Here is a 25,137-nt window from a genome sequence, read left to right as displayed (position 1 = left end):
AACTCATGAACCTCCAGCTTTAAAGCTTTGTGTTCTAGAGTTAAAGCTTTCAGCTTATTAAGAGCATCATCACGTTCAAGTCCTAATTGCATAAAAAGTTTAGGGCAAGTAGGATCTACCGGAAATCCGCCAGTGCGATGTGGAGGTGTAGAAGGTCTCATGAAAGCCATTAGAGCAACATTCCCCCGCTCTTCCTCCTCATCACTATCTGTGTCATCCCAGCTTTTTCCTTTTGCCACATAGGACTTCCCTTGGCTGCTTTGGCCTTGATGCTTCTTTAGCAGAGCCTCATACTTCTGCTTTAGCTCGTCATAAGATTCTTTCTTCTTTGCCAGCTGATTGGGCTTCTTGCACTCCGATGCAAAGTGACCAGGCTCATCACAGTTGAAACATTTAAACTTGCTTCGATCAACCATCCCAGTCTTGTAAGCCCCTTTTGATGTTGTGGACGAAGATCCCCCTTTCTGAAATTTACTACCAGAAGATTTAAACTTGTAGGAGGGATTCTTCTTAAATCTCATGTTACCAAACTTCCTGGCAAACATAGCAAAAGATTCGTCCTCCAGCTGATCTAACTCTTCCATCGAGTAAAATTCATCATCTCCCGTACTTACTGAAGTATGTCCCATTTCCGGCACAACATACTCCTGGGAGCTTCTTGAAGGTACAACAACCTTCCTTTCTTTCACAAGAGGTGATTGTATTATGAGGGCAGTAGAATTGCTAACAGACGTAGACGTGTTGAGTGTCTTTCCCCATCCGTATCTCTGTTTAGTTTGAGCCTGTTCCAATTCATAGGTTTTCAGAACCCCATACAGCTGTTCCAATGAGATCTCTGTCAAATCTCTGCTTTCTCTGATGGCGGTTATCCTATGCTCTAGATGCTCAGGGAGTGTCAGCAAAAACTTCAGGTTCATCTCTTTGTTGTCGTAGTATTTCCCGTTCAGATTCAGATTGTTTATCAAATTGTTGAATCTGATGAATACTTCAGAAATTCCTTCTCCGAGATTAGAACCAAATTGCTCATATTGAGCCACAAGAATTTCCTTCTTGTTTTCCCGTACTTCCTCAGATCCTTCATTGATAATTTGCAGAGTGTCCCATATCTGCTTAGCACTTGTACAATTGACAACATTATTGTACATTACTGGATCCAATGATTCGATCAGAATGAGCTGTAGAGTTACATCCAGATTTATCAGCTCATTATCCTCATCCGAGAACTCAGTAGGTGTTTTCAGATAGGTTCTGTGAGGAATAGTAACTCCATCTTCAGTATGTTCCAGGATAATATTCATTGGGGACGAAAGACCCTTCGTAAAAATATTTATGTATTTTTTATTCGCCGCCCGGAGGAACAAAAGCATGTGTCTCGTCCAAAGACCAAAATTAGCCTTGTCAAAAGGTGGAATTTTAATGCTGCTAATTTTTGCGGTAGACATGGTTGAAGATTAGGTGTTTGAGTGTTTGGGAAAAGATTTGGATTTTGAAAGAAAAATATTTTTCAATCAAAAATAATTTTTGGAATAAAATTATTTCGAATTAAAAAATATTTAGAAAAAGATTTGAAAGAAAAATAATTTTTGATCAGAAATAATTTTTGGAATAAAATTATTTCGAATTAAAAATTATTTGGAAAAAGATTTGAAATAAAAATAATTTTCGATCAGAAATAATTTTTGAAATAAAATTATTTCGAATAAAAAATTATTTGGGAAAAGATTGGATTTTTGAAGGAAAAATAATTTTCGGTCAGAAATAATTTTTGGAATAAAATTATTTCGAATAAAAAATTATTTGGAATTTTTAGAAATTTTCAGAGTGAGTGTAGGATCTGATAAGGTAGATTATATCAACCGCTCTGATACCAATTGTTAGGTCCCGATACGATTGTAGAAGGGGGGGTTGAATACAATCGTCACAAAATTCGCGCGGAATAAATCTGATTTGGATAAAACAGGATAATCAGATTTTAATTAATTAAATAAACAAGGTTCAAGTAAAAAGTTATTTAAACTTGAAAGTCGTTATTAAATTAATATGGTTCAGTTTTAATGTCCACTAATGTTTGTAGAATAAATTCGACAGGATGTATTCTAGATTAGTGGTTAAAACAACCGAGTGATCAAAGCACAGAAAACTGTGGATATAACAAGCAAGTTACGAACAACTTGAAAGCTTAACAATGCTTTGAAATCAAAGAGAATGAACACTTGAAATGAAGAATACTAAGCCATATATATAGGCAAAGCATTGTACTAGTAAGACAATGCAAAGACAAGACAAATACAAGTAGAAAAGACAATCTAGCAAGGGCAAGACAATTGTATGGCAAGGGAAGACAATTCCAGATTGCCTTCCAAGCACAAAACAAGGCAGAAAGACAATTCTGGATTGCCTAACAAGCTTAAAACCTTCCAGAAAGACAATTCTAAAGGGGCAAGACAATTCTGACACAAGGGAAGACAATTCATACCTTCGGTAGGACAATTGAATTGTCTTGACAAGATGCAACCTTCGGCCAGACAATCTGATTGTCTTGTAGGAGGGAAGGTAGGACAATTCTGATTGTCTTGCAGGAGGGAAGGTAGGACAATTCTGATTGTCTTGCAAGAGGGAAGGTAGGACAATTCTGATTGTCTTGCAAGAGGGAAGGTAGGACAATTCTGATTGTCTTGCAAGAGGGAAGGTAGGACAATCTGATTGTCTACCAAGCCATAGCACATGGCAGAAAGACAAAGTGTGTTTGTCTTGGCCACACATGAAGCAAACGCCAAGACAATCTAGATTGTCTTGCTGCCACCAACCCATTTCGCCAAGACAATTCAATTGAATTGTCTTGCACTTCTCCTCCTTCCTTGAAGCAAGCTCGGTAAGACAATCTTGGATTGTCTTGCTGGGCTTGTTTTGGATGATTTAAAAGTAATTTTGTAGTTTATATTTAATAGAAAATTATTCACTTAATTAAGTTAATCATATAAATTCATAAATTAAATTAATTCGAGAGTGAATTAATTTAATAAATAAATTACACAATTAATATAATTATTTGAGAAGTGAAATAATAGTCTATAAAATATTTAATCACCCAATCTTCAGTAGAACTGCTTCCTGTCTTCTATCAATATATTAATTAATTTATTTATTTTCTACTTGATTAATTTAATTGAATAATTCAAGAATTAAATTAATTCAAGGTGAATTAATTTAATAAATAAATTAAGCAACTAAATTAATATGAGGGTAGAGAATAAATAAATAATTAATTCTTTTCTTCAGATCCTTTTGTCTTCTTGTCTTGAAATCTTCGTCTTTGATTATCTTTCGCTTGAACGATCACCTTCCTTTGATGTTAAATATTCAATATAAACAGCTGGCACACAAATGTACTGTCTGGTTCATCTGTGCCTAACCAAATTGAATATTCTCCATCAATTAAACATTTGAGCTGTGGTCGGGTCTTCGAATCTTTGTCTTCTAGTTCAACTTCATTTCAGTACATATACGGAATCTCTGATGAAATAAATACTTGAATCTTCGTACCTTCTGAACTCGTTGAACTGCTACACAATTTATTTGACACTGAGGCTTGATCATTTGAAATGAACTTCTTCCAGTGGCTTGTAGCTGATATCTTGGAATTCTTCTGACATTATGATTCTTGTATATACTTGACATTCTTGATCTGATTCCAACTAAACTATCTACTATCTACTGACATAACTTTTCAGAGACGATTCCAGGTTGAGTTACAAGTTGAGTGGTTATCAGACACTGGTTGAGTTATCACGGTTGTACAAAATAGGATTAGACATATACCTTTGAATAAGGCCTTTCATTATCACTTTGATAAGACCAGCTAATCCATTTTCCCAATCTGTTAGTGAAAGCTCTTAAGTTTTCTTCTCTCCAAGCAGGCATCGGCAATCCTCTACATTCCAACCATGAAACTCTTGACAAAATGTGATCCTCTTCCTTATAGTCTCTGATAAGACTGAACCAGACTGATAAGTCTGTATTATTTAAGTCTTCCCAACTATCCTGTTTATCCTTGCTGATCAAAAACTTCCTCTTCGATAAAGAAATCACTTTCAAATACCCTAAATCCATGTCCTTAAAACGATCCTGTATTACTTTGACATCTTCCTCAAACCATGTATATCCAATTTTACTATCCAGCAGAGCTTTTTCCACCTCTTCATCCACTTCGACTTCCGTGAATTTAAAAAGTTTTTTACTAAAATCCACCTCTACTTCTTCCCGAAACTTATTTCCTTTCTTAGGAGTTTTGTTAACTTTAGGGATATCCTTGCGATTTTCCTGAGTTTTTAGATGGGGATCCCTGGAAGATTCCTCAGTCTTCTTAAAAGGAACCGATTTTGAGTTGTGTCTGAGCTTTCCCCCTCCAGCTGAGGATTGTCGCTGATTGACTGAGTTTATGTTTATTTTGATTTTCACTCCCAGTCTCCTGTCCAATTTGGCGTTATTAATGATCGCTCCAGCTTCCCTTTCATCCGTAGTTTTAACAAACCCATATCTCTTTCCTCTTATATCTCTCTTTTTAGGAAGAATTATATCCAAGATTATCCCACACCCCTTAAAAAGGCTCCAGATATCTTTCCCTGTTGCATCCTCTGGGATTCCATGAAGGAATATAGACATTCCTTGGTTTACTACTTTAGGGCTGTTAAGCTTCTTCTTCTTATAAGATACTTGAGTCCAACCACCATTTGAATCCATCAGGCTTGGATCCGTCACGCTCGGAAACCTTGTATCCCCATGGTTACTGAGGGCCTCCCTGAATGACCTCGGCTGTTCCGACTTCCAAGACTGTTGTGTACCCCCAAAGTTCTGGGAAGCTTCAAGACTCCTAAAATGTATCTGCTCAAGGGCAATCGCTACCGCTTTTTCATCCCCAAAATTCAATCTCTCCAATATTCCAGTATCAACCAAATGATTATGAGACCATATGAAACTATTCAACTGTTTATCCACAGCTCCCCTTCTTGCATCATATCCCTGTAGTAAACTCCGATCTTCATATTCCCGGTTCCGGCTGCCGTTGAAGTTCAAATTTTGAAATTGAAAGGTCCGCCCACTTTTCGCCATTGGAGAGAGAGAATTCCCTTATTCACTTATTTAACATCGGATCTATAACTGGTCTATGAATTTTATATGATCTTTGAATTCTGAAAAATTGTATTTGATTTTGATTTTATGCAAATTTTAGATAAAATGCACGGAGTTGATAAGAGTCTTGAAGATTTAAGCACAATACTTCAAAGTCTCATGAATTTTGAAGTGATCTTGAATATCTTAAAATACATCGAACAATTTCATAAAATCCATTATTTTATTCTGAAAAAAATTATCAGCATTTTAATATCAACAGATTTTAATAAATTTAAAATAACCTCAATTAAATACTATCGGATTAAAAAAAATATTAAAATCTAGATTAAATACCACCAAATTTTGTACATAATATTAATTCCTAATTGAATACCTAAGATTCTGATAATTTTATTAAAATCCGAGCTGAATACCCTCAAATATCATAAATGACTTTTTTTTAAACAAAGGTGTTAATCTAATAAAAAAAAAGTCATACGGCATCTACACCAATGATCGGGTCGAACAAATTATAAATTGCAATCGTCTGTTCTCATAAAGACACAATATTTAAACAATATTTTGAAGATGATATATATACAAATACAAGTATCTACTTCTTGCATTCTCGTTAAATTACTTGCACGCTTTTCACCATGCCCTGATAGAGCTACCGACCAGAATTGTGATTTCATATAAATTTTTATCATCAAATCAAGATTACCCCTTACAATTAAGAAGCGAAAATCAAAACTCTCACTAGGGAGAGAAAACAACCAAACTCTTACCAAGGAGAAAAAACAACCTAAAAATACAAATTAAAAATCGAAATAAAAGCAAACTGAAACAAATGAAAATAAAAAAAAAACTAAGATCTCATAGTACTACAAAATGGATGATTAACTCTCGTATTTGATAAACTCGCTTGAATCGAATAGAAAAAATATATCGGAAGCTCCGATGATATAGATCTAGAAACACAAATTAAGAGAGAAATTTCACCCCGAAAAGGAAAATTATTGAACGAAACAAATCAGATTAAACAAATAAAAGTCTTTGTGGCTTTTCACTGTTGAAAATTGATGGAAACCCCTTTAGATAATGAAGATAGTTATTTCAAGAACCGAGAGAATTTTATAATTTCTTTGTACATGCATTTTCAAAGTTATTTCAAAATTTCAATTGAATACACCATTTAAAATACGTCTAATCTTTCATTATATTACTCACGATGCAAATAAAGGACATCAAATTAAGTAAGAATAAAGCATTCCAAACTGTACAATTTGTTATAGTTTATTAAAATGATATAAATTATTAATTAAATAAAATATTTAAAAATGTATAAAATATTATGTTTCGGTGCAATGAGTTGTATTATTTGACAAAATTTATAAAAGCAATATATTATCACTCCTTCGGATTCCAAATTTGTATATGTTTGGGACAAAAAGTTTAGCTAATCTTAATAGGATTGTATTTTATAGAATCTTAAAATACGCGCAAAGCAATATAAAAAAAACTGTATATAAATGGGTCGGACTCAAATAGTATGGAAAAAAAGTCTATATTAAAATTAGTATAAAATTAATAAATTTCTGAAAATTAAAGAGATAATGGATGATATTAACTTTTATGATATGACATTTTAATATTTTTTAAATTTTAAGGGACACAATAAATGAAAAAGATAGAAAAAACAATACAGTGGAGATGTACTCCAAGAAATCAAAAATAACAAATAATTCTTAAAAAAGGTTAAAATTAATTAAAATTGAAAACTATGCCGACGTGAAAGTGGATAGATTTGTTTGCATCCAGTAACAGTCGCAATCAAAAGTGTCCTTTTATAACCACAACAAAGTGCTCTCGGATAGATATACTACCACAAAAGGAGACCCTTTAATAATAAAACCAAGAAAAAGACGCTTTGAAAAGTCGTTCATTCCTTAAAAAGATGTTGCAGATTTTAAACGACCTTTTGGTTTAAATTAAGGGCACGTTGTGAAATACTCCCTCCGCCCCATTTTATTTGTCACATTTGGTATTGTGCCGGTCAAATTGATCAAAATTTGACTGAAATTTACTAATATTTTATCAATTGAAAAATAAGAAAAATATGTCACGGGAAATAATTTTTAATCTACTTTAAGATATAATTTTCAGTTTTTTAAAATAATGAAAGAGTGACTTATAATCTTTGGTCAAAAGTTAGTCAATTTGACCAACAAAAATGGAAATGTGACAACTAAAATGGGACGGAGGGAGTAGTCTACTTACAGATTTTTAGCAACAATGTTGATTATTTGCACTTAAACGTTATGGATTTGTTTATTTCATACTTGCTAATTCTGTGTTGCATTTATCGAGGGTGTTTTGTTTATAATACGAACCTTGAAGTTAAATTGTATGAGAATGCAATTTCCATACAATATTCAGTATCTTTCTTTTATTTTTTTTCATGTTATATTAATTGAGAAAATTTATTGAGACTCGTACAAGCAAAATTACAGGAGTATAGTCACATAACAAAAATTTTAATATCTAATAAAATCACATTTTTATTTTTTTTAAACAAAGATCACATCTTTCTCGAAACAATTTTCAAAACATGAAACAGAGAAAAAACATGCAAATTTAAAATTTAAAGGGAAATTCTCGATGGTACACTCGTGTAATTGTCTTTTTCCGTTGGTACAACTATATTTTTGACTTTCACGCGTGGTGTCCTCGTAGTAATATTTCATTCTCAGATACACACTTTTGTTACTAAAACGTTAATTTTAATAATATTCTTCAAAATTTTTATAATATTGTAATAAAGTTTTTAAAAGAAATCAGTTTTTGGAATTGTTAAACTACTACTTTACCCCTTCTTTTCTATTACATACCCCCACCCCTATTTTCTTCTCCGTTCTGCTCTTATCCTCCTCTTTCCTCACCTCGTGTTTTTAATTTCTTTACGGTGAAACGCCGTTGCGTCTATGTGCTCCGTTTGAGCTCTGTTATGACTTATGAAACTATGCATATTCCTTAGCTATCATATTCTCACAATGTACTATAAATGTGACAATTTGGTCTATGTAGTCAAGGTGTTCGACAAAATACCTCAACAAACTTGGTTTCCTAGATAGCTTTTATATCTGGGTTTTCTCAGAATTTGACATATATGGACGCAATTATCACTTTTAGAGAAATGATGGGGAATGAGTTTGCGTTTTCGAGTGTCGTATATGCTTGTTGTGTTGTTAGGAATGGGGGAGCAAATCTTGTTGTGTTGTTGAGTTGGTAGGAATGAGGGAACAAGTACATTTTATTGCACCGAAAAGTGGGTTTAGTGATGAATTATTTGTGAGTAGGTTTAGTGGTTTGAATTATTTGTGAATAGGTTTAGTGGTGATGAATGATCGATGGGAATAGTAAAAATGGTGATTTTGAGAAAGCGTCGTTAGTTTTTGTTAAAATGAGAAGGGAAGATATTGTTGTTGATCAACATATTTACTGAGTTTGGCGTTGTCACACTAAAAAGTAGCATGATCTCGCGATATTTATCATAAATAACGGATGATCTGAAAATTAACACAGCTGACTAACATTTAGCCTAACAGAAGTGCATTGCTGGAAAAAATTTTATACCTGGAAGGTACCATGCGTGAAATGTAGTTTGTACCAACGAGAAAAGCTAATTACACGAGTGTACCATACAGAATCTCCCAAACTTAAATATAAACTCTTCTAATAAAAAACTTAAATATATACATCTCTGGAAAAAAGATATTAACATATATATATATACTGGTAATTTAGTATACGATATAAGGAAAGAAAAAGAAATAGTAACAGCGTATCGGGTAAATAATAATATTTTAACGAAAGGATGTTCTTTCGTTTATAATATACTGGCCTTAAAAGTCTTAAACTTCGCATGTGTATAATTCAAAAAATTTATTTATAACTAAAATTTGAGTGGCTAAACATGCAAGATAATTAAATTTATTTAAACCGATTTCACTGGGATGTGACTAAACTTTACACTGATTTACTTACTTACAAAAATTTATTTATAAAAGAGAATATATAATATCATTAAAATTTATTTTTAGCCGATATCGCTGGAGAGACTAAAATTAGGAAAAACAAAGAGTAGGAAATAAGAGGGGTGGAGGGAGTCCACCTCGTCGTGAATATTGTGGCGAGAATAGGATAAATATTCCTAGACTCCTAGTTAAAAGTCAGAGTCAAACTCCTTTTGTTCGATTGAGTATTTACAAGATTAAAATACTAATCTCGCTACTTAGGTGTCTGTCGATTGCATGCAACGGAAGGACACAATGACGTATTATTCCTGCCTTAACCAGATGCTGCATATCCAACACAATAACCCTATTGAATTAATTATTTGTACATACTACTTACTGTACTTAATAAACAAATGCCTTGATTGTAAACGTTTATGACATGCTAATGATTATTATATATTCTTAATATGACCAAATCAAACATATTTATCAACATATTTTCAATATGTTATATGAAAGTATTAGAGGGTGATGGAATTCTGTTAAATTCGAAAGTTCATAATTTGACTTCATTAACAAAAATATGTTATAATATACAGATTTTTTTTTATGTTATAGTGAATCCGAATTTAGAATATATATACGTGCAGACAACTAATGAAGCTAGACAACTAATGAAGCTAGACAACTAATGTATATATATGTCCCCAGATTACTACTTAATGAGGACCGCATGCAGTCATTCACTGCTTCCTGCAGAATAGTAACGTAGATGGAAATAATAGTGGTTGTAGTTATTCTTATAATATAAAATAAAATGTCACTATTTTTATAAAATTAATTTATAATCAATACAGTATTAATTTATTATAAAAATATTTGGGAACATCTTTGCATACCTTCTTAATTGAATGAAAGATCGAGTATTGCATTTCGATACAATTGATTGATCCACGTGAATGTGAATATGACAAAAAAAGTTCATTATTAATTTTAAAACTATGAAAATACATATTTACTAATACAATAATGTAAAATATAATTCCTTTTGCTATACTTTGCTATACGCAGAGACATAAATTATTCCTGGACTTTAGGATAAACCTTTTCAGGAATCTGCTGAATGTTTCGAGTGGATTGGTCCTCACATATAAACTCTATCATGAGAGTTGGGGTCCGATTTGACAAATCTTATTAACCATTTGTTTTTATCAAATCATGTCCAATCAATAGATGGCCTCCTGGGCTTCTATTTTCATATTTGGCTTGAAACTGGGCTTCTCTTTACCAAGTGTCCACAATTAAGCATGAAAGTAAAATGTAAAGAAAATTATTTCGTGAACACTTGCAATTTATCTTAATTTAGAAACTCATTATTTATTAATTTCTGTTACATTTTTACTTGATAATATCCTTATGAATTATGATTACAATCTCATACAGTCATACGGAAACAGTTTTTGCAGCAAGCATCCTCAACAAAATTAACTTTAAAACTACGGACACCAACCAAGTGTGGGAAAATCTATAAAACCATGCTGAAATAATAAAGTCAAGTTGACTTCTGTAAATAGTTTGTTAGACAAATTGTTACAGTTAGTTACTGCAGTAGTGGCTAATAGTGCTGTATAAATACTCTAGAACAGCTGTAGATTCATTTTCACTTTCTCTTCCACAAACTATCACTTTTCTCTGCAATAGTTAATACATTAAAGCTATGGCTTCTTAGTTGTTCTTCTCCGCAGTATCTACTTTTCTTTCTTGCTTCTTCACTGTTATAGATCGATATCAACAAACTTAATATGGTATCAGAGCTTTTCTAGCTAGTTCTTGATGAATCGCAATCCACATCCTAATCGCAACTCGTATGTTAATGTTGTAACAGGTACTCCTTCTCAATCTATGGCGAATCCTCATAACACTGCCACAGATAATACTTCTGATGTTAATAGTATTAGTCACAATACGCATCCTCTGTATTTGCATAATAATGATCAGCCTGGCATGATTCTCATTTATAAAAAGCTTACTGGATCTGAGAATTTTGCTAGTTGGAAACGAACTATCCTGACTGCTTTATCTGCTAAAAATAAGCTTGTAATTCTTAATGGACAATATAAGGCTCCTGATGATGATTCTCCTCTGTTTCCTCACTGGAAGCGTGTTAATGACATGGTTATCACTTGGATTCTGAATACTGTTTCCGATGAAATAAGCAATAATATGAATTTTCTAGACAGTGCTTTTGATGTTTGGCATGAATTGAATGAGAGGTTTTCAGCAGTGAGTGGTCACAAGATATATGAACTTCAGAAAGATTTGTTTAAACTGGAACAAGGCACTGAATCTGTTGAAATTTATTTTCACCAACTAAAAGGTGCTTGGGAGGAGTTGAATACTTTAGAACCTCCTATAAAATGTACTTGTGGTGCTGCAAAAGATTATGCATCTCGGCTTGAAAAGAAACATTTGATTCAGTTCTTGCAAGGCCTTCATAGTAGCTATACTGCAGCTAGAGGTCATCTTCTTATGATGAACCCTTGGCCAACAGTCAGTCAAGCATACATGCTTATCAAGCAAGAAGAGAAACAACGGCAGACAGCTGGTACTAGTACTCCCATTGTTATGATGGTCAATGTTCCCAATTCTAAGTCTGCTGCTTCTTTCTCAAATAATCAGAGAGCTTTTGACAAGTCTTCTGGTTCTGGTAATTCTGGCACTGGAAATTCTGCAGTTCATCTTGAATGCTCTTATTGTCATGGCAAAAATCATACCAAGGACAAGTGCTACAAATTAATTGGGTATCCCAATGATCATCCTTATCATCCACAGAACAGGGGAAGAAAGAAGCCTTTTGTCAAAAATTCCAACTCTGGCCAAGCTTTGCAAGCCAGTACTGAAGTTGTTCCTCCAAGTCCTGCAACTCCTCCTGATTGGAACAGTCAAATGGAGGCTCTGCAGAGTCAAATGAATTCTCTGAAACAAAGTTTCTCTCAGGGCAATTTCTCTGGTTTTCCAGCTTCTTCTAGCTCTCTGGCTTATGGCAGTAATGTGGTTACAGTTCCAAACACCAGGCCATCCTCTTTTCTCACACAGAATAATATAGCAGGTACAACCTATTCTCTAATGTCTGTATCAGCACTGAATACAGATGTTTGGATTCTAGATACTGGAGCTACAAATCATATGTGTTGTAACTCTGCTGATTTGCAAGATCTGACACTTCTTTCAGAACCAATTACAGTTAAATTTCCTAATGGTGACACATCTATAGTTACACACACTGGTTCTGTTTTCTTAAAGCACATTGCTGTTACCATTCCTAAGGTTTTGCTTGTGCCTTCATTCAAATTTAATTTGCTGTCCATCAACAAGTTGGCTTCTCAAACTAAGTCACTAATTTGTTTCAATGGCACTGAGTGTTTGATGCAGGGCCAACACCAGACCAATTCTCAGATTCTTGGTAAACTGGTTGCTGGTCTTTATCAATTTGTCAATTCTACTTCTTCTGTTTTCACCAGTATAAAGGATGCTTCTCTCACTCTCTGGCATAAAAGGTTAGGCCATGCTCCACATAGAATTATTTCCAAGATTTCTATGTTTGACTCAAAGATTTCTTCATGTGGTGATGATTCTTTGTGTGATATCTGTCATTTAGCTAAACAATGCAAGTTACCTTTTAATGCTTCTACAACTGTATCTGCATGTCCTTTCACACTTATTCATTGTGATTTGTGGGGGCCATATCAGATTCCTACTTCTAATGGTTGCAAATATTTTTTTACCATTGTTGATGACCATTCTAGAGCTATATGGACCATTCTTCTTCCTACTAAGCAGCATGTTTCTCAAACTTTGAAAGATTTCTGTTCTTATGTTAGTAATCAGTTTAATTGTACAGTTAAGAACATCAGAACTGATACGGGGGGGGGGGGGGGGGGGAGGAGTTTGTTAATACTGATCTTGCTTCATTTTTTGCTAGTTCTGGTTTTGTTCACCAGACTACTTGTCCATATACTCCTCAACAGAATGGGAGAGTAGAAAGAAAGCATAGGAACCTCTTAGAAATGACTAGAGCTTTGAGGTTTCAAAGCAAGCTACCTAAGACCTTTTGGGGTGAGTGCTTGCTGACATCCACATATTTGATCAATAGACTACCTAATTCTGTTTTAGGTTTCATAAGTCCTTATGAAAAACTATTCAAAAAGCCACCTTCTTATCAGCATTTAAGGGCTTTTGGATGTTTAGCTTACATGTCTCAACATTTGCCTGACAAATTGGAAGCCAGAGCTGTTTCAACTGTTTTCATTGATTATTCTCCAACACAGAAAGGCTATAAATTGTATGATCCTGTTAATCATGCTTTTTATATCTCTAGACATGTCATTTTTGATGAGTCTACTTTTCCTTACTAGACTGCTGTCTCTTCTGATGTTCCTTTTCCTATGCATGGTTCTATTTCTGGTCTTCATAGTCCTTTTGATGATGAACCTGAGTCTATACTCACTTTTCCCCAGACGCAAACAACTGATACAAATGATAATTCCTTTGTTTCTGGCCAGTCAGAAAATCTATCTACTCAGCAAGATTTTTCACAAGATCTTTCACCTTCATCCACTGATTCTGATCAACTTGTTGTTACACCTCCACCTTCTAGAATTTCTCTAAGGAGGAAAATTCAGCCTTCTTGGATGAAGGATTACCAAGTGTCAAATGTTTTTGTCCCTTCAGAGCCATATGTTCAAGCAAATGCTGTGTTGCTTCATTGTCCTAAAAACAGTGACAGGTATAATTTCCAACATTATGCTCCTCCTTCACCCAGTATTTTTGCCTGTAGTGTTAACCCCACAAGTGTCATTCCTGAACCTACCAGCTACAGTCAAGCTGTTAAAGATTCTAGGTGGGTAGATGCTATGAACAAAGAGCTTCAAGCTCTAGAATCAAACAATACCTGGACTGTTGTGTCTTTGCCACCAGGTAAAAAGGTTGTTGGTTGCAGGTGGGTGTATAAAGTAAAATACCTTCCAGATGGCTCTGTAGACAAATTTAAAGCTAGGCTTGTAGCCAAAGGTTTTACTCAAACTGCAGGAGAGGATTATCATAATACTTTTGCTCCTGTAGCAAAATTGCAAACTGTTAGAACTCTTTTAGCTATTGCTGCAACCAAGGGTTGGGATATTCATCAATTAGATGTTAATAATGCCTTTTTACATGGAGATTTGCATGAGGAAGTGTATATGGACCTTCCTCCAGGCCACCCTTTACATGGTAAATTTGTCTGCAAATTAATCAAGAGCATTTATGGTCTCCGGCAAGCTGCCAGAGAATGGTTTGACAAACTAGCTACACTGTTTTCTCTTGGCTTTGAGCAGACAAAAGCAGATTCCTCTTTATTTGTCTACAATTCTAAGGGCATTTTCATTTCTGCCTTAGTTTATGTAGATGATATTCTTTTGACTGGAACTGATTCTTCTTTTATAGCTCTTGTCAAGTCTGTTCTTCATCAGCAATTTACTATTAAGGATCTTGGTTTGGTCAAATATTATCTTGGTCTGGAAGTGACCAGAACATCTGATGGCATTTATATTCATCAACACAATCTTGAGAACTGCAAACCTTTGTCATTGCTTGTTGATAACACAGTCAAATAATCTCTAAATGAAGGTTCTCTTATTGATAATCCATCTGTCTACAGAAAGTTCATTGGCAAATTGTTATATTTGACTGCAACTAGGCCTGGCATAGCTTATATTGTTCATCATTTAAGTCAGTTTTTGCAAGCTCCTAAGGCTCCACATTTACTTGCTGTTCAAAGGATTTTGAGGTACCTTAAAGGCACACCATATCAAGGGCTTTTCTTTTCTGCTACTTCCTCACTTAAGCTTACTGCTTTCTGTGATAGTGATTGGGGTTCCTGTTTTGATACTGGTCGTAGTATCAGTGGATTTTGTTTGCTTCTTGGTAATTCCCTAGTCAGTTGGCAGTCTAAGAAACAACCTGTAGTTTCCAGGTCTACTGCAGAATCCGAGCTTAGAGCCATTGCAGATGCTTCTTGTGATTTAGCTTGGATGTATTTGTTGCTGTCTGAGTTATTTGTGCCTCAGACTTTTCCAATTAACATTTACAGTGATAGTCAGGCTGCTCTTGATATAGCTACTGATCCAGTTTTTCATCCAAAAACTAAGCATTTTGCCATTGACTGTCATTTTGTCAGGGAACAAGTTCAGTTGAAGCTTCTTCAGCCAATCTATGTTCCCAGTTCTCTTCAGCTAGCAGACATTCTTACTAAAGGACTGTGCAGGAAATCTCATTGGAATATACTCTCCAGATTGAATGTGCTTTCACCCAAGTTTCAATCTGAGGGGGGAATATTAAACCATGCTGAAATAATAAAGTCAAGTTGACTTCTGTAAATAGTTTGTTAGACAAGTTGTTACAGTTAGTTACTGCAGTAGTGGCTAATAGTGCTGTATAAATACTCTAGAACATCTGTAGATTCATTTTCACTTTCTCTTCCACAAACTATCACTTTTCTCTGCAATAGTTAATACAGTAAAGCTATGGCTTCTTAGTTGTTCTTCTCCGCAGTATCTACTTTTCTTTCTTGCTTCTTCACTGTTATAGATCGATATCAACAAACTTAATAAAATCACAAGAAACGTTTAGAAGAATATTTCGGAGGAATTATGGTTAGGCCTTTCAAAATGGAACGAAATTAAGAAAAATAAATGAAGAAAAAGTAAATGTATGAGCTAGGGGTGATCGCGGTGCGGGCGGTGCGGTTTTTGGCTAAAACCGCAAACCAAACCGCACATGCGGTTTTGCCAAATTCTCAAACCGCAACCGCACCACGAAGTGTTAAAACCACATAAACCACACCACGAAAAGGCGGTGCGGTTGCGGTGCGGTTTATGCGGTTTACATATATTCAAATAATTTGTTAAAATTAAATTATAAAATTTGTCCATAATCAATTATTTTTTGGAGGAATATCATATGATAAAGATGGAAATTAAATCACGAATATATGTGCTCCTATCTGACATACATTGAACTGTGCAACATTCTGGCAAATTTGCAAACACATAGATTACAAGAACAGACTAGACTACTATGCTTGCTTCCTTCCTGCATATATATATATATGACATGCTGCTCTTCTGTTTTTGTAAAACTGCTTAGATTCGATAGGCTTGATATAACAAATAAAACTGTCCAGATTGATACATAATAAAGTTATAAAATAGTATATTAATGCATATAATGTAATATATAAAATATATTTTTTATATAATATATTAAATGCGGTGCGGTTTTAACCGCATTTTGTAAAATTAAAACCGCAACCCGCACCGCGCCTTGCGGTTTGACAAAATTTGAAACCACAACCGCACCACAAAAATTAAAAACCACGTATCGCGGTGCGGTTTGGTGCGGTGCGGGCGGTTTTTGCGGTTTATGCGGTTTGATGATCACCCCTAGTATGAGCATAAATTGTGATTAATTTTGCATTTTCTTATTATACTATAATTTAAAAGCGTGAAATTAAAGATCTTAAGAAAAGACCTTTCTTTTACCATACGATTTTTAGTCAAAATCACGTCAAATTATACCACTCTCATGCATAATACTATATATGAATACGAGCTAAGTTCTTTAGATCCTGATCTTGCAACTTAGTAAAATTTTCATGCACGTCAAGTCCTTCATTTTCAGCGGATCGTCAAGTCTTTTATTTTCACTGCAATCAACAATATCATCTATAATTGACAAATCAGAGTAATCTTAAGTCATTATGTTTTCTAATGATCTAATCACTACTCACACAATGTGATCACTGACTTCTGAGAGTGATCTGAGCACGATTGAATAGTCTAAGAGCATCTCCAATCATTGGAATCCATTGGCTAAAAGATGAGTTGACATACTTAAAATAAAAAAATTTAGCCAACAGCTTAAAAAACTCAACTCCAACCATGCTCAGCTGTTGTCTATAAATTTAGCCAACCTCCTGTGGATGACTAAATTTGTCGAACCTTTACAGGTCTGTAAGGAGATCTGTAGGAAGATTGCACATCATTTATTACTATATTGAACTGATATATTCTATTTTAACAATCGAAAATACTAATAACATGCTATTTTTAAATTATAGCCAACCAATATAGCGAATACCATTGAAGCAAAATGTGTTACAGGTTCAGCAAATTTTACATAATGTCTTACAGGTCCCATTTAGCCAACGCCGTTGGAGATGCTCTAAGTGATTAAAATTTATTCTCTATCATCTAGATCCTGGGTTCGGCTCTAATTTTCTTAGAACATATATTCAATTACAAAATTATAAGTCATACCAGTAAAATAAAGATGAAATCTTCTCCTGATATCATGTACGATGTCGATCAAAATCACTTTTCTGCTCATATTAATGTCATCGGGATTTCTTATTAGATATACATGTAAATAACTTAAGGAACCGATTTAAGTCCGTTTTGAGCTTGATAATAACCGATTTAAGATCATTTTGAATTTGATAATAAACTCGATATGTCGAGTCCGATTACTCGCTTGATTATTAACCCGTTTTAAAACTACTCGTGAGCTTTGTTTTAAAATTCGGTGATTAATTCATGTTTCGTAGCTCACCGAACTGATTAAATATCCGATTAATCACCAATCAACCCGATTAATCTCTGATCAGTTCAATTAATCTTTAATTCATCAATTAAGTCCGATTCCCACTTCTTACAACACTGCTTGCGAGTCCCGATATAGCAATAGGACATATTTTACTCCCTCCGTCCCATTTTAACTGCTTTTGACTTTTTTACACGTATTTTAAGATGTCGAAAAAATCACATCTAAACATAATAATTTTTCATAAAATTTATATCAAATAAAAATTTAGAATCTAAACTTTTATTTGATATAAGAATTGAATTTTTTTATTGAGTGTAAATATTATTTTTTTACACCTCAATATACGTGTCAAAAAGTCAAACATCAGTTAAAATGGGACAGAGGGAGTAAGATTTTCCGCGTCTACAACCAGGGCGCTAACTTCGGAGCAAAGCAAACAAAAATACGTGTCTGCGTTATATTGACGCCAACACCAAACCGACAGTAAGCGGTCACCGCACCACACACCTATATATAAACTCCTCCACTCACACATTCCTATTTTACACACACTGCGATCACAATTCACAACAATTGTGCATTTCATTTCAGTTTCCCTTTTACTCTGCATTTCACTTTTATCCAAACACGCCCTTATTTTTTCGTCACTATGGGCGGCTCGCACAGTCGCGAAGGCCTCGATCTCTCCGACTCCGAGTATGACTCCGAGTCGGACTCTCAAAACGACGTCGCAGAGGATTACTACGACGCCGCTGATGACGGTAATTCAAAACCCTCGTCATCGAGCAAAACCCTAGAAAACATCGACGCGAAGCTTCAGAAGTTGAAAATTAAGCCGGCGCAAAACCTAGAAAAGAGGTCCGAGAATTCGGTGAAGCTTTATTTACATGTTGGAGGGAATACGGCGCAGGCGAAATGGATTGTGGCGGAGAAACACACGTATTATACGATATCGAAAACTAATCGAAACGAGCTAGAGGAATTGGGGGAAGATGAGGTAGATGAGATATGCGGGGGGATGGATGAGTTTTGGATGTTGAGAGTGGGGAGTAAAGTTAGGGCTAGGGTTTCAACTGATTTGCAATTGAAGATGTTTGGTGATCAGAGGAGAGTTGATTTTGTCGAGAGAGGCGTGTGGGCGTTGAGGTTTTTTAGTGATGAGAGCTATAGGAGGTTTGTTGGGTTGTTTCAGGATTGTTTGTTTGAGAATGTGTATGGAATGAGGGCTAGTGAGGAGAGTAAGGTGAAGGTTTATGGGAAGGATTTTATGGGGTGGGTTAAGCCTGAGGTTGCGGATGATACGATGTGGGAGGATGCAGATGATGGGGTGTGGAAGAGTGGGGAGAAGACGAGTTTGAGGGACGATAGTGAGAGTCAGAATTTGTTGGAGGAGTTTGAGGAGGCTGCGACTGCCGGTGGGGGAGGGATTCAGAGTTTGGCGTTGGGTGCGTTGGATAATAGTTTTTTGGTTAGTGGTTCTGGGGTTCAGGTTGTGAAGAATTTCAGTCATGGGATTCATGGGAAGGGGGTTTATGTGAAGTTTGATAATGGGGGGAAGAGGGGGATTGGGGGGAGTGGGAGTAATTCGACGCCAAAGAAGGCGTTGTTGATGAGGGGGGAGACCAATATGTTGTTGATGAGCCCGTTGAAAGATGGGAAGCCACATGCCATGGGGTTGAATCAGTTGGATATTGAGACAGGGAGGGTTGTTACGGAGTGGAAGTTTGAGAAGGATGGGTGTGATATTTCGATGAGGGATATTACGAATGATAGCAAGGGATCACAGTTGGATCATTCAGAGAGTACGTTTTTGGGGTTGGATGATAATAGGCTGTGTCAGTGGGATATGCGTGATAGGGCGGGAATGGTTCAGACTATTGCAAATTCTAATTCTCCGGTGTTGCATTGGAATCAGGGCCATCAGTTTTCTAGAGGGACGAATTTCCAGTGTTTTGCGTCTACTGGTGATGGTTCGATTGTGGTGGGGTCTCTTGATGGAAAAATTAGGCTGTACTCAAATAAATCCATGAGGCAGGCCAAGACTGCTTTCCCCGGGCTTGGATCGCCGATCACCCATGTTGATGTAACATATGATGGTAAATGGGTGTTGGGTACCACAGATACGTATCTAATCCTTATATGCACCCTATTTACCGACAAAGATGGAAAGACTAAAACAGGATTTGGTGGTAGAATGGGGAACAAGATTCCAGCTCCAAGGTTGTTGAAGCTGACCCCTGTGGATTCTCATATGGCTGGAAAGAACAACAAATTCCATGGAGGTCAATTCTCATGGGTAAGCTACAGCCAACCTGCACAGTCTCTAATTTGCATTGCTTATTTTGATTTAATGTTCTATTGCTCTAGTTTCTAATTTATAAAATCCTGGTGTTTAGTTGGTGCCTCTCCTCTTCCTATGCGTCCAGTGTATAAGAAACATTAAGTGACCTGTATTCATTTTTCTTATAATCTAGATCGTATACACTAACAAATATATATGTTGATACACTAACAAATATATATGTTTGTGTGTGCGCCGAGTAAAACCTCCAACAAGTTATATAATGTTCATGTTCATATATATACTCTCGGTAACATCTTTTAAGAATGAAATGAAGTATCATCTGTGATGGTCCGATACTTATTGAAATTATTATAATTACCTGTCAGAAACATCGGGAAGCATGCATAACATTTGATCCTGTAACAAATAGGCGGATCTTTGATATTATCACCAGTTCTCTTTGTTACCCATGTAGGGAAGATTGACTTTAAGGTGATTGTTTTTCATGTTAATACTTCTAATCATAGAAGCATGATAGTCTATATCCAACTGACCAGTTTTTCGATTTACCACACTTAATTTTTACAATAGTTGATTACTTCCTATATATGAAAAAACACAAATTGGTAGTCTGGTAGTTTAAATGGTTATTTCCAATGACTTGGTAGTATTTTACTTTTTTATATGTGTTTGTTTCATGTCTGTACTTGGTATTTGGGTGTAAAATGATTCACTTCAGTTTAGCACTTGATCCTTGTTTGAGACTTGAAGTGTTTGTCTTTTAAAAAGTCGCAGGCAATTATTTAAGTCAGGACAGTAGCATTTAATATTTCTTGAGTAACACAGTATCCTTTATTTGGCTTTGGACGTAACTAGTGGAGGAAGGCTAAATGGTACTTTTTTGGCAACTAGCTCTGACTTAGTATGTCAGAAACAAAGGGAAGCCAAATAGCCTCTTAAGGATTAGCCGATTAGCTTAATGGCTGCTTTGATTTAATAGAGCTAGTATATATCTATAGGGCTTGTACTGCCCCAATTGGGGAGCTGTATCTTGTAATTTTTTTATTAGGATGCCTTCTCTGTAAAATACTTGAAAGTAGTAGATTTGTGTTCTGGTGTAAAAATCTTTGGCTGATGGATGACTTCTTTGTGATGATTATTGCTGAGCACAGTACTCTAGTTATTATGACGTGTTCCCGAGTTATAAAATTTAATAATTTTACGGGGCCATCGTAGATTAGAATCAGCAGATCTCACATCTGTGTATGGTATCATAACTTGTTAGTTATAAGTTGCAGTAAACGTGGTAATAATTGTTTTTATTTTTTTCAGTTACTCTTGTTATATTTTGTCACTAATCAGCTGATTTTTATCTGTTTTTTTTAAAAATATTCAGGTCACTGAAGGCGGGAAACAAGAACGTCACCTGGTGGCAACAGTAGGAAAGTTTAGTGTGGTTTGGAATTTCCAGCAAGTGAAGAATAGTGCCCACCATTGCTACCATAATCAACAAGGGCTGAAGAGCTGCTATTGTTATAAGATTGTGCCAAAGGACGAGTCGATCATTGAAAGTCGCTTCATGCACGACAAGTTTGCTCTTACAAACTCTCCTGAAGCTCCACTTGTAGTGGCGACACCAATGAAAGTTTCTTCTTTCAGCATGTCTGGAAAGCGATAGTGCTGCTTTAAGTGGTGTGCTTTTCATGTTAAAAAAGAACTTTTAGATGTGTTTGTGAACAGGGTCGTTAGATTTTTTTAAGGGGTATTAGTCTGTTTCTAGTTGTAGGTCTTTTATTTTTGTTTCTTTTTTCAAGTAATTACTTTGTCTTGGGAAAAGTGATCATTGTCAGCAATGTCTAGTGTAGTAGTGTTTCTAATTTGTGTGCTGCTTTTAGTTTTTGTGTATTTGGAGGGCTGTGGACAATTGTGTACAGAGTTTTTGTTTTGGAGGGCTGTGGACATTTGTGTGCAATGCATTTGGTTTGATGTTGTGTGGATAATAGCTTTGCATCTGGTTTGATGCTGTGCGAACGTTTTTTTTTTTAAGAGTAAAATTATGCTGAAGGTTTTTTTTGTTAAGAGTAAAATTATGCTGAACGTTACGTTTTTTTTCAAGAGGGTTGAATGTACTCTAAAATGAATAACTAAAATCGGAACAGCCGCGCCAGGAAGGGGTCGAACCTTCGACTTTCTGCTTAGGAAACAGACGCTCTATCCACTGAGCTACAGGCGCTTTTGATAAGGTTGGTGACAAATCCATATTGACCGATAACAGGTTGGACCGGAGAAAATTTCAAGAAACTGTTTCATGGCTGGGCCGAAATACTACATTACTGTAAAATACTTGATGAAGAAGATTTCTATCACAATCCTAAATTCTTGATAGAGACAAAGATCTTAGAAAATATCAATATTTTAAAACCTATTCAGTTGATGATGCGAAACTGGAATGTTGTCATCGTGGAGTCAAGCAGGAATGACGGTGATTTAAATTTATCAGATGAGGCGGAAAATCAAGAGATGCATAATTCTGATTATTGTGAAGATACTGAGAAAGGAGACAAATCTGCGTATAATGGGACAAAGCTTGATGATCAGGCTTGTCCATCTGATCAAGGTAGCGATAAGTATAGTGAAATTCATCATGAGGATGTACCAGTGATGGAAGAAGGCCCGGTTAAGGAGGACACAGGCCGTAGGGAAGAACCACTTGAAGTACAGAGTGACAGCAACATCCAGGATGATGTCACTACATCTCTGATCAATCCTCCCACCCCCAGAGATACCTCTTATCCAGAAACTGATAATCAACAATTGCTCTCAAGCTGCATTCAGGAAGGCATAATTCAAAACAGTATGCTGAGTAACTGGATACCGAGGGATAAAGATACATCCACATCCCTTTTAAGGAGTCGCAGTGAAGAAGAGGAGTCAATCGTGGAAGATTCATTGGAATATGACAGGGAAATCATGAGTGCTGATCATTTAAAGGTGCTCCATGATATGGAAAAACTCAAAGTTAAAAGTAGAAGGGGACGGCCCAGAAGTTGTAAGCGTAACACCCTGAACAAACATTTCAAATTGCCAAAAAGGAGAAAGAAGAAGGGAGAAGGACTTAAACAAATTTCGCATTTTTGTTTGAACAACAGCCTATCTGAGGTGGAGTCCATTTATGAAACTGGGGTCCTCATGGGTCTGCTTCCCTTAAATGATAAGGAAAAATCTATGGAGTTGATCTTGCGCAATCTTAAGGATTGATTACAATAAGTGTTTTTAGTTTCGGCTTTGAGTATTTTTATGAATACACACACCTACATAAGCTGGAATGTCAGAGGTGCTAACAGCAAGACAAAAAAATTTTTGATCAGAGAGTTAGTTAAGTCCGAGAATCCCGCACTGTGCTGTATCCAAGAAACAAAATGCATAAATTGGAGCGATAGCTCGGTTAAGGCTTTAGGTTTTGGCAAAGAGGTTGGATGGGTGCAGGCTCCGGCAAAAGGTCTATCGGGGGGATTGTTTACCATGTGGAATACTGACTTTATTGAAGTATCGTCATACAATTCTGCAGACAACTACATCTTCATACAGGGCTTCTCAAAGATGGATGGTACCGAGTTCTCATGTATTAATATATATGCACCACAGAAGCTGAGCGAAAAACAACGACTTTGGGCTGAAATCTTGAATCTGCTCAAAATGAATAGTCAGGCATTTGTAATTCTAATGGGGGATTTTAATGCCGTTTGTAAAGCCCAGGAAAAATTGAGTTGTGATTTTAACAAGACAGAGAGCAGTCTTTTCAACAATTTTATTTCAGCTTCAATGCTGATAGACGTTCCCCTAACAAACGAGTTGTTCACCTGGTTTGGCCCAGCCGGAAAAAGAAGTCGACTCGATAGAATGTTACTCTCTACAGACTGGTATAATAGTGGAGAATGGTCTCTAATGGCTCTTAGAAGACGTATCTCCGACCATAAGCCAATTTGCTTAAAAAATTTGGTACAAAACTGGGGGCCGAGGCCAATCAGAATTTTCAATTGCTGGTTAGAAAATGAAGACCTCATACACGGACTGAAGTTTTCTTGGGAGAACTGCAAATCAAAAAATCTGCTAGTCAAGTTCAGAATGATCAGGAACCATACCAGAGAATGGAACAAGACCAGAAATGGTAACATTGATGTTAAAATTAATGAGGCTGAAGCTTTGCAGGATAAAATAGACAAAGGGTTATTGGGGACAGTCAATACATGTTCTAATACCTCATATCTGGAATCTCTGTATGGTATAAAAAGCAGTATGTTATGCCAGAAAGCTCGCCTTAATTGGCAGTTAAGCGGGGAGCGTAATACTAGATTTTTTCATAGGGCTATTGCTAAAAGAAGGGCGGTAAATGCAATTAAAAGGCTATATCTGGGGAACCACCTAATTGAAGATCCTCCCTCGATCAAGCAAGTTTTCTTTCAGCATTTTAAAAGTTTCTTGGCCCCTGAGCAGCTTCCGAAAATTTTTGGCATTGGCACTTTGGTTTTCTCAAAATTAAACTCCTCCATGAACTCCGCTTTAACAGAAATTTTCACTATGAGAGAAATTGAGTCTGCCTTGGCATCCACAGATGCTTCGAAGGCTCCAGGGCCAGATGGGATGAATGCCGGTGTTTTAAACAAATTATGGCCTTCCATCAAATCGGAGGTTTTTGAATTTTTTAAGAATTTCCATGATTCTAGTATTATTCCCAATGGCTACAACTCATCGTTCATAACTCTGATTCCCAAGTTTGCTAATGCCTCCTCTCCGGAAGATTTTCGTCCCATCAGTCTGATGAATGCTATAATGAAACTACTCTCTAAAGTATTGGCAGGGCGACTTAAAAAGGTAATGCCTCTCCTAGTGTCCCCAAACCAATCAGCCTTCATCAAAGGTCGTTTAATTACTGATAGCATCCTTCTGGCAAATGAAATTGTTGATGCCATTCAGAAAAAGAAGACGGATGGAGTGGTCCTGAAAATTGATTTCGCAAAGGCGTTTGACAGAGTACAATGGCATTTTGTTTATGAGATCCTGGAGCATATGAATTTTGATCAT

General features: G+C 35.8%; 1 protein-coding gene and 1 non-coding gene across 2 annotated transcripts; one reads left to right on the top strand and one right to left on the bottom strand.

The window, feature by feature from the left end:
- Window positions 1-18,302: 18,302 nt before the first annotated feature.
- On the top strand, window positions 18,303-22,055 carry LOC108225723 (protein CYPRO4). The gene is made up of 2 exons (XM_017400659.2): window positions 18,303-20,067; window positions 21,452-22,055. Exons 1-2 carry the CDS (start codon window positions 18,421-18,423, stop codon window positions 21,731-21,733), a joined length of 1,929 nt encoding a protein of 642 aa, XP_017256148.1. The 5' UTR covers window positions 18,303-18,420; the 3' UTR covers window positions 21,734-22,055.
- Window positions 22,056-22,215: 160 nt separating this feature from the next.
- Window positions 22,216-22,288, bottom strand: TRNAR-CCU (transfer RNA arginine (anticodon CCU)). The gene has a single exon. It is a non-coding gene; the product is annotated as a tRNA-Arg (tRNA).
- Window positions 22,289-25,137: the final 2,849 nt, after the last annotated feature.

Source organism: Daucus carota, chromosome 6, assembly GCF_001625215.2.
Source record: "Daucus carota subsp. sativus chromosome 6, DH1 v3.0, whole genome shotgun sequence".
In the NCBI taxonomy this organism is placed as follows: Eukaryota; Viridiplantae; Streptophyta; class Magnoliopsida; order Apiales; family Apiaceae; genus Daucus; species Daucus carota.
The sequence above is the reverse complement of the archived record's forward strand: the minus strand, read 5'-3'. Positions and strand labels throughout refer to the sequence as shown.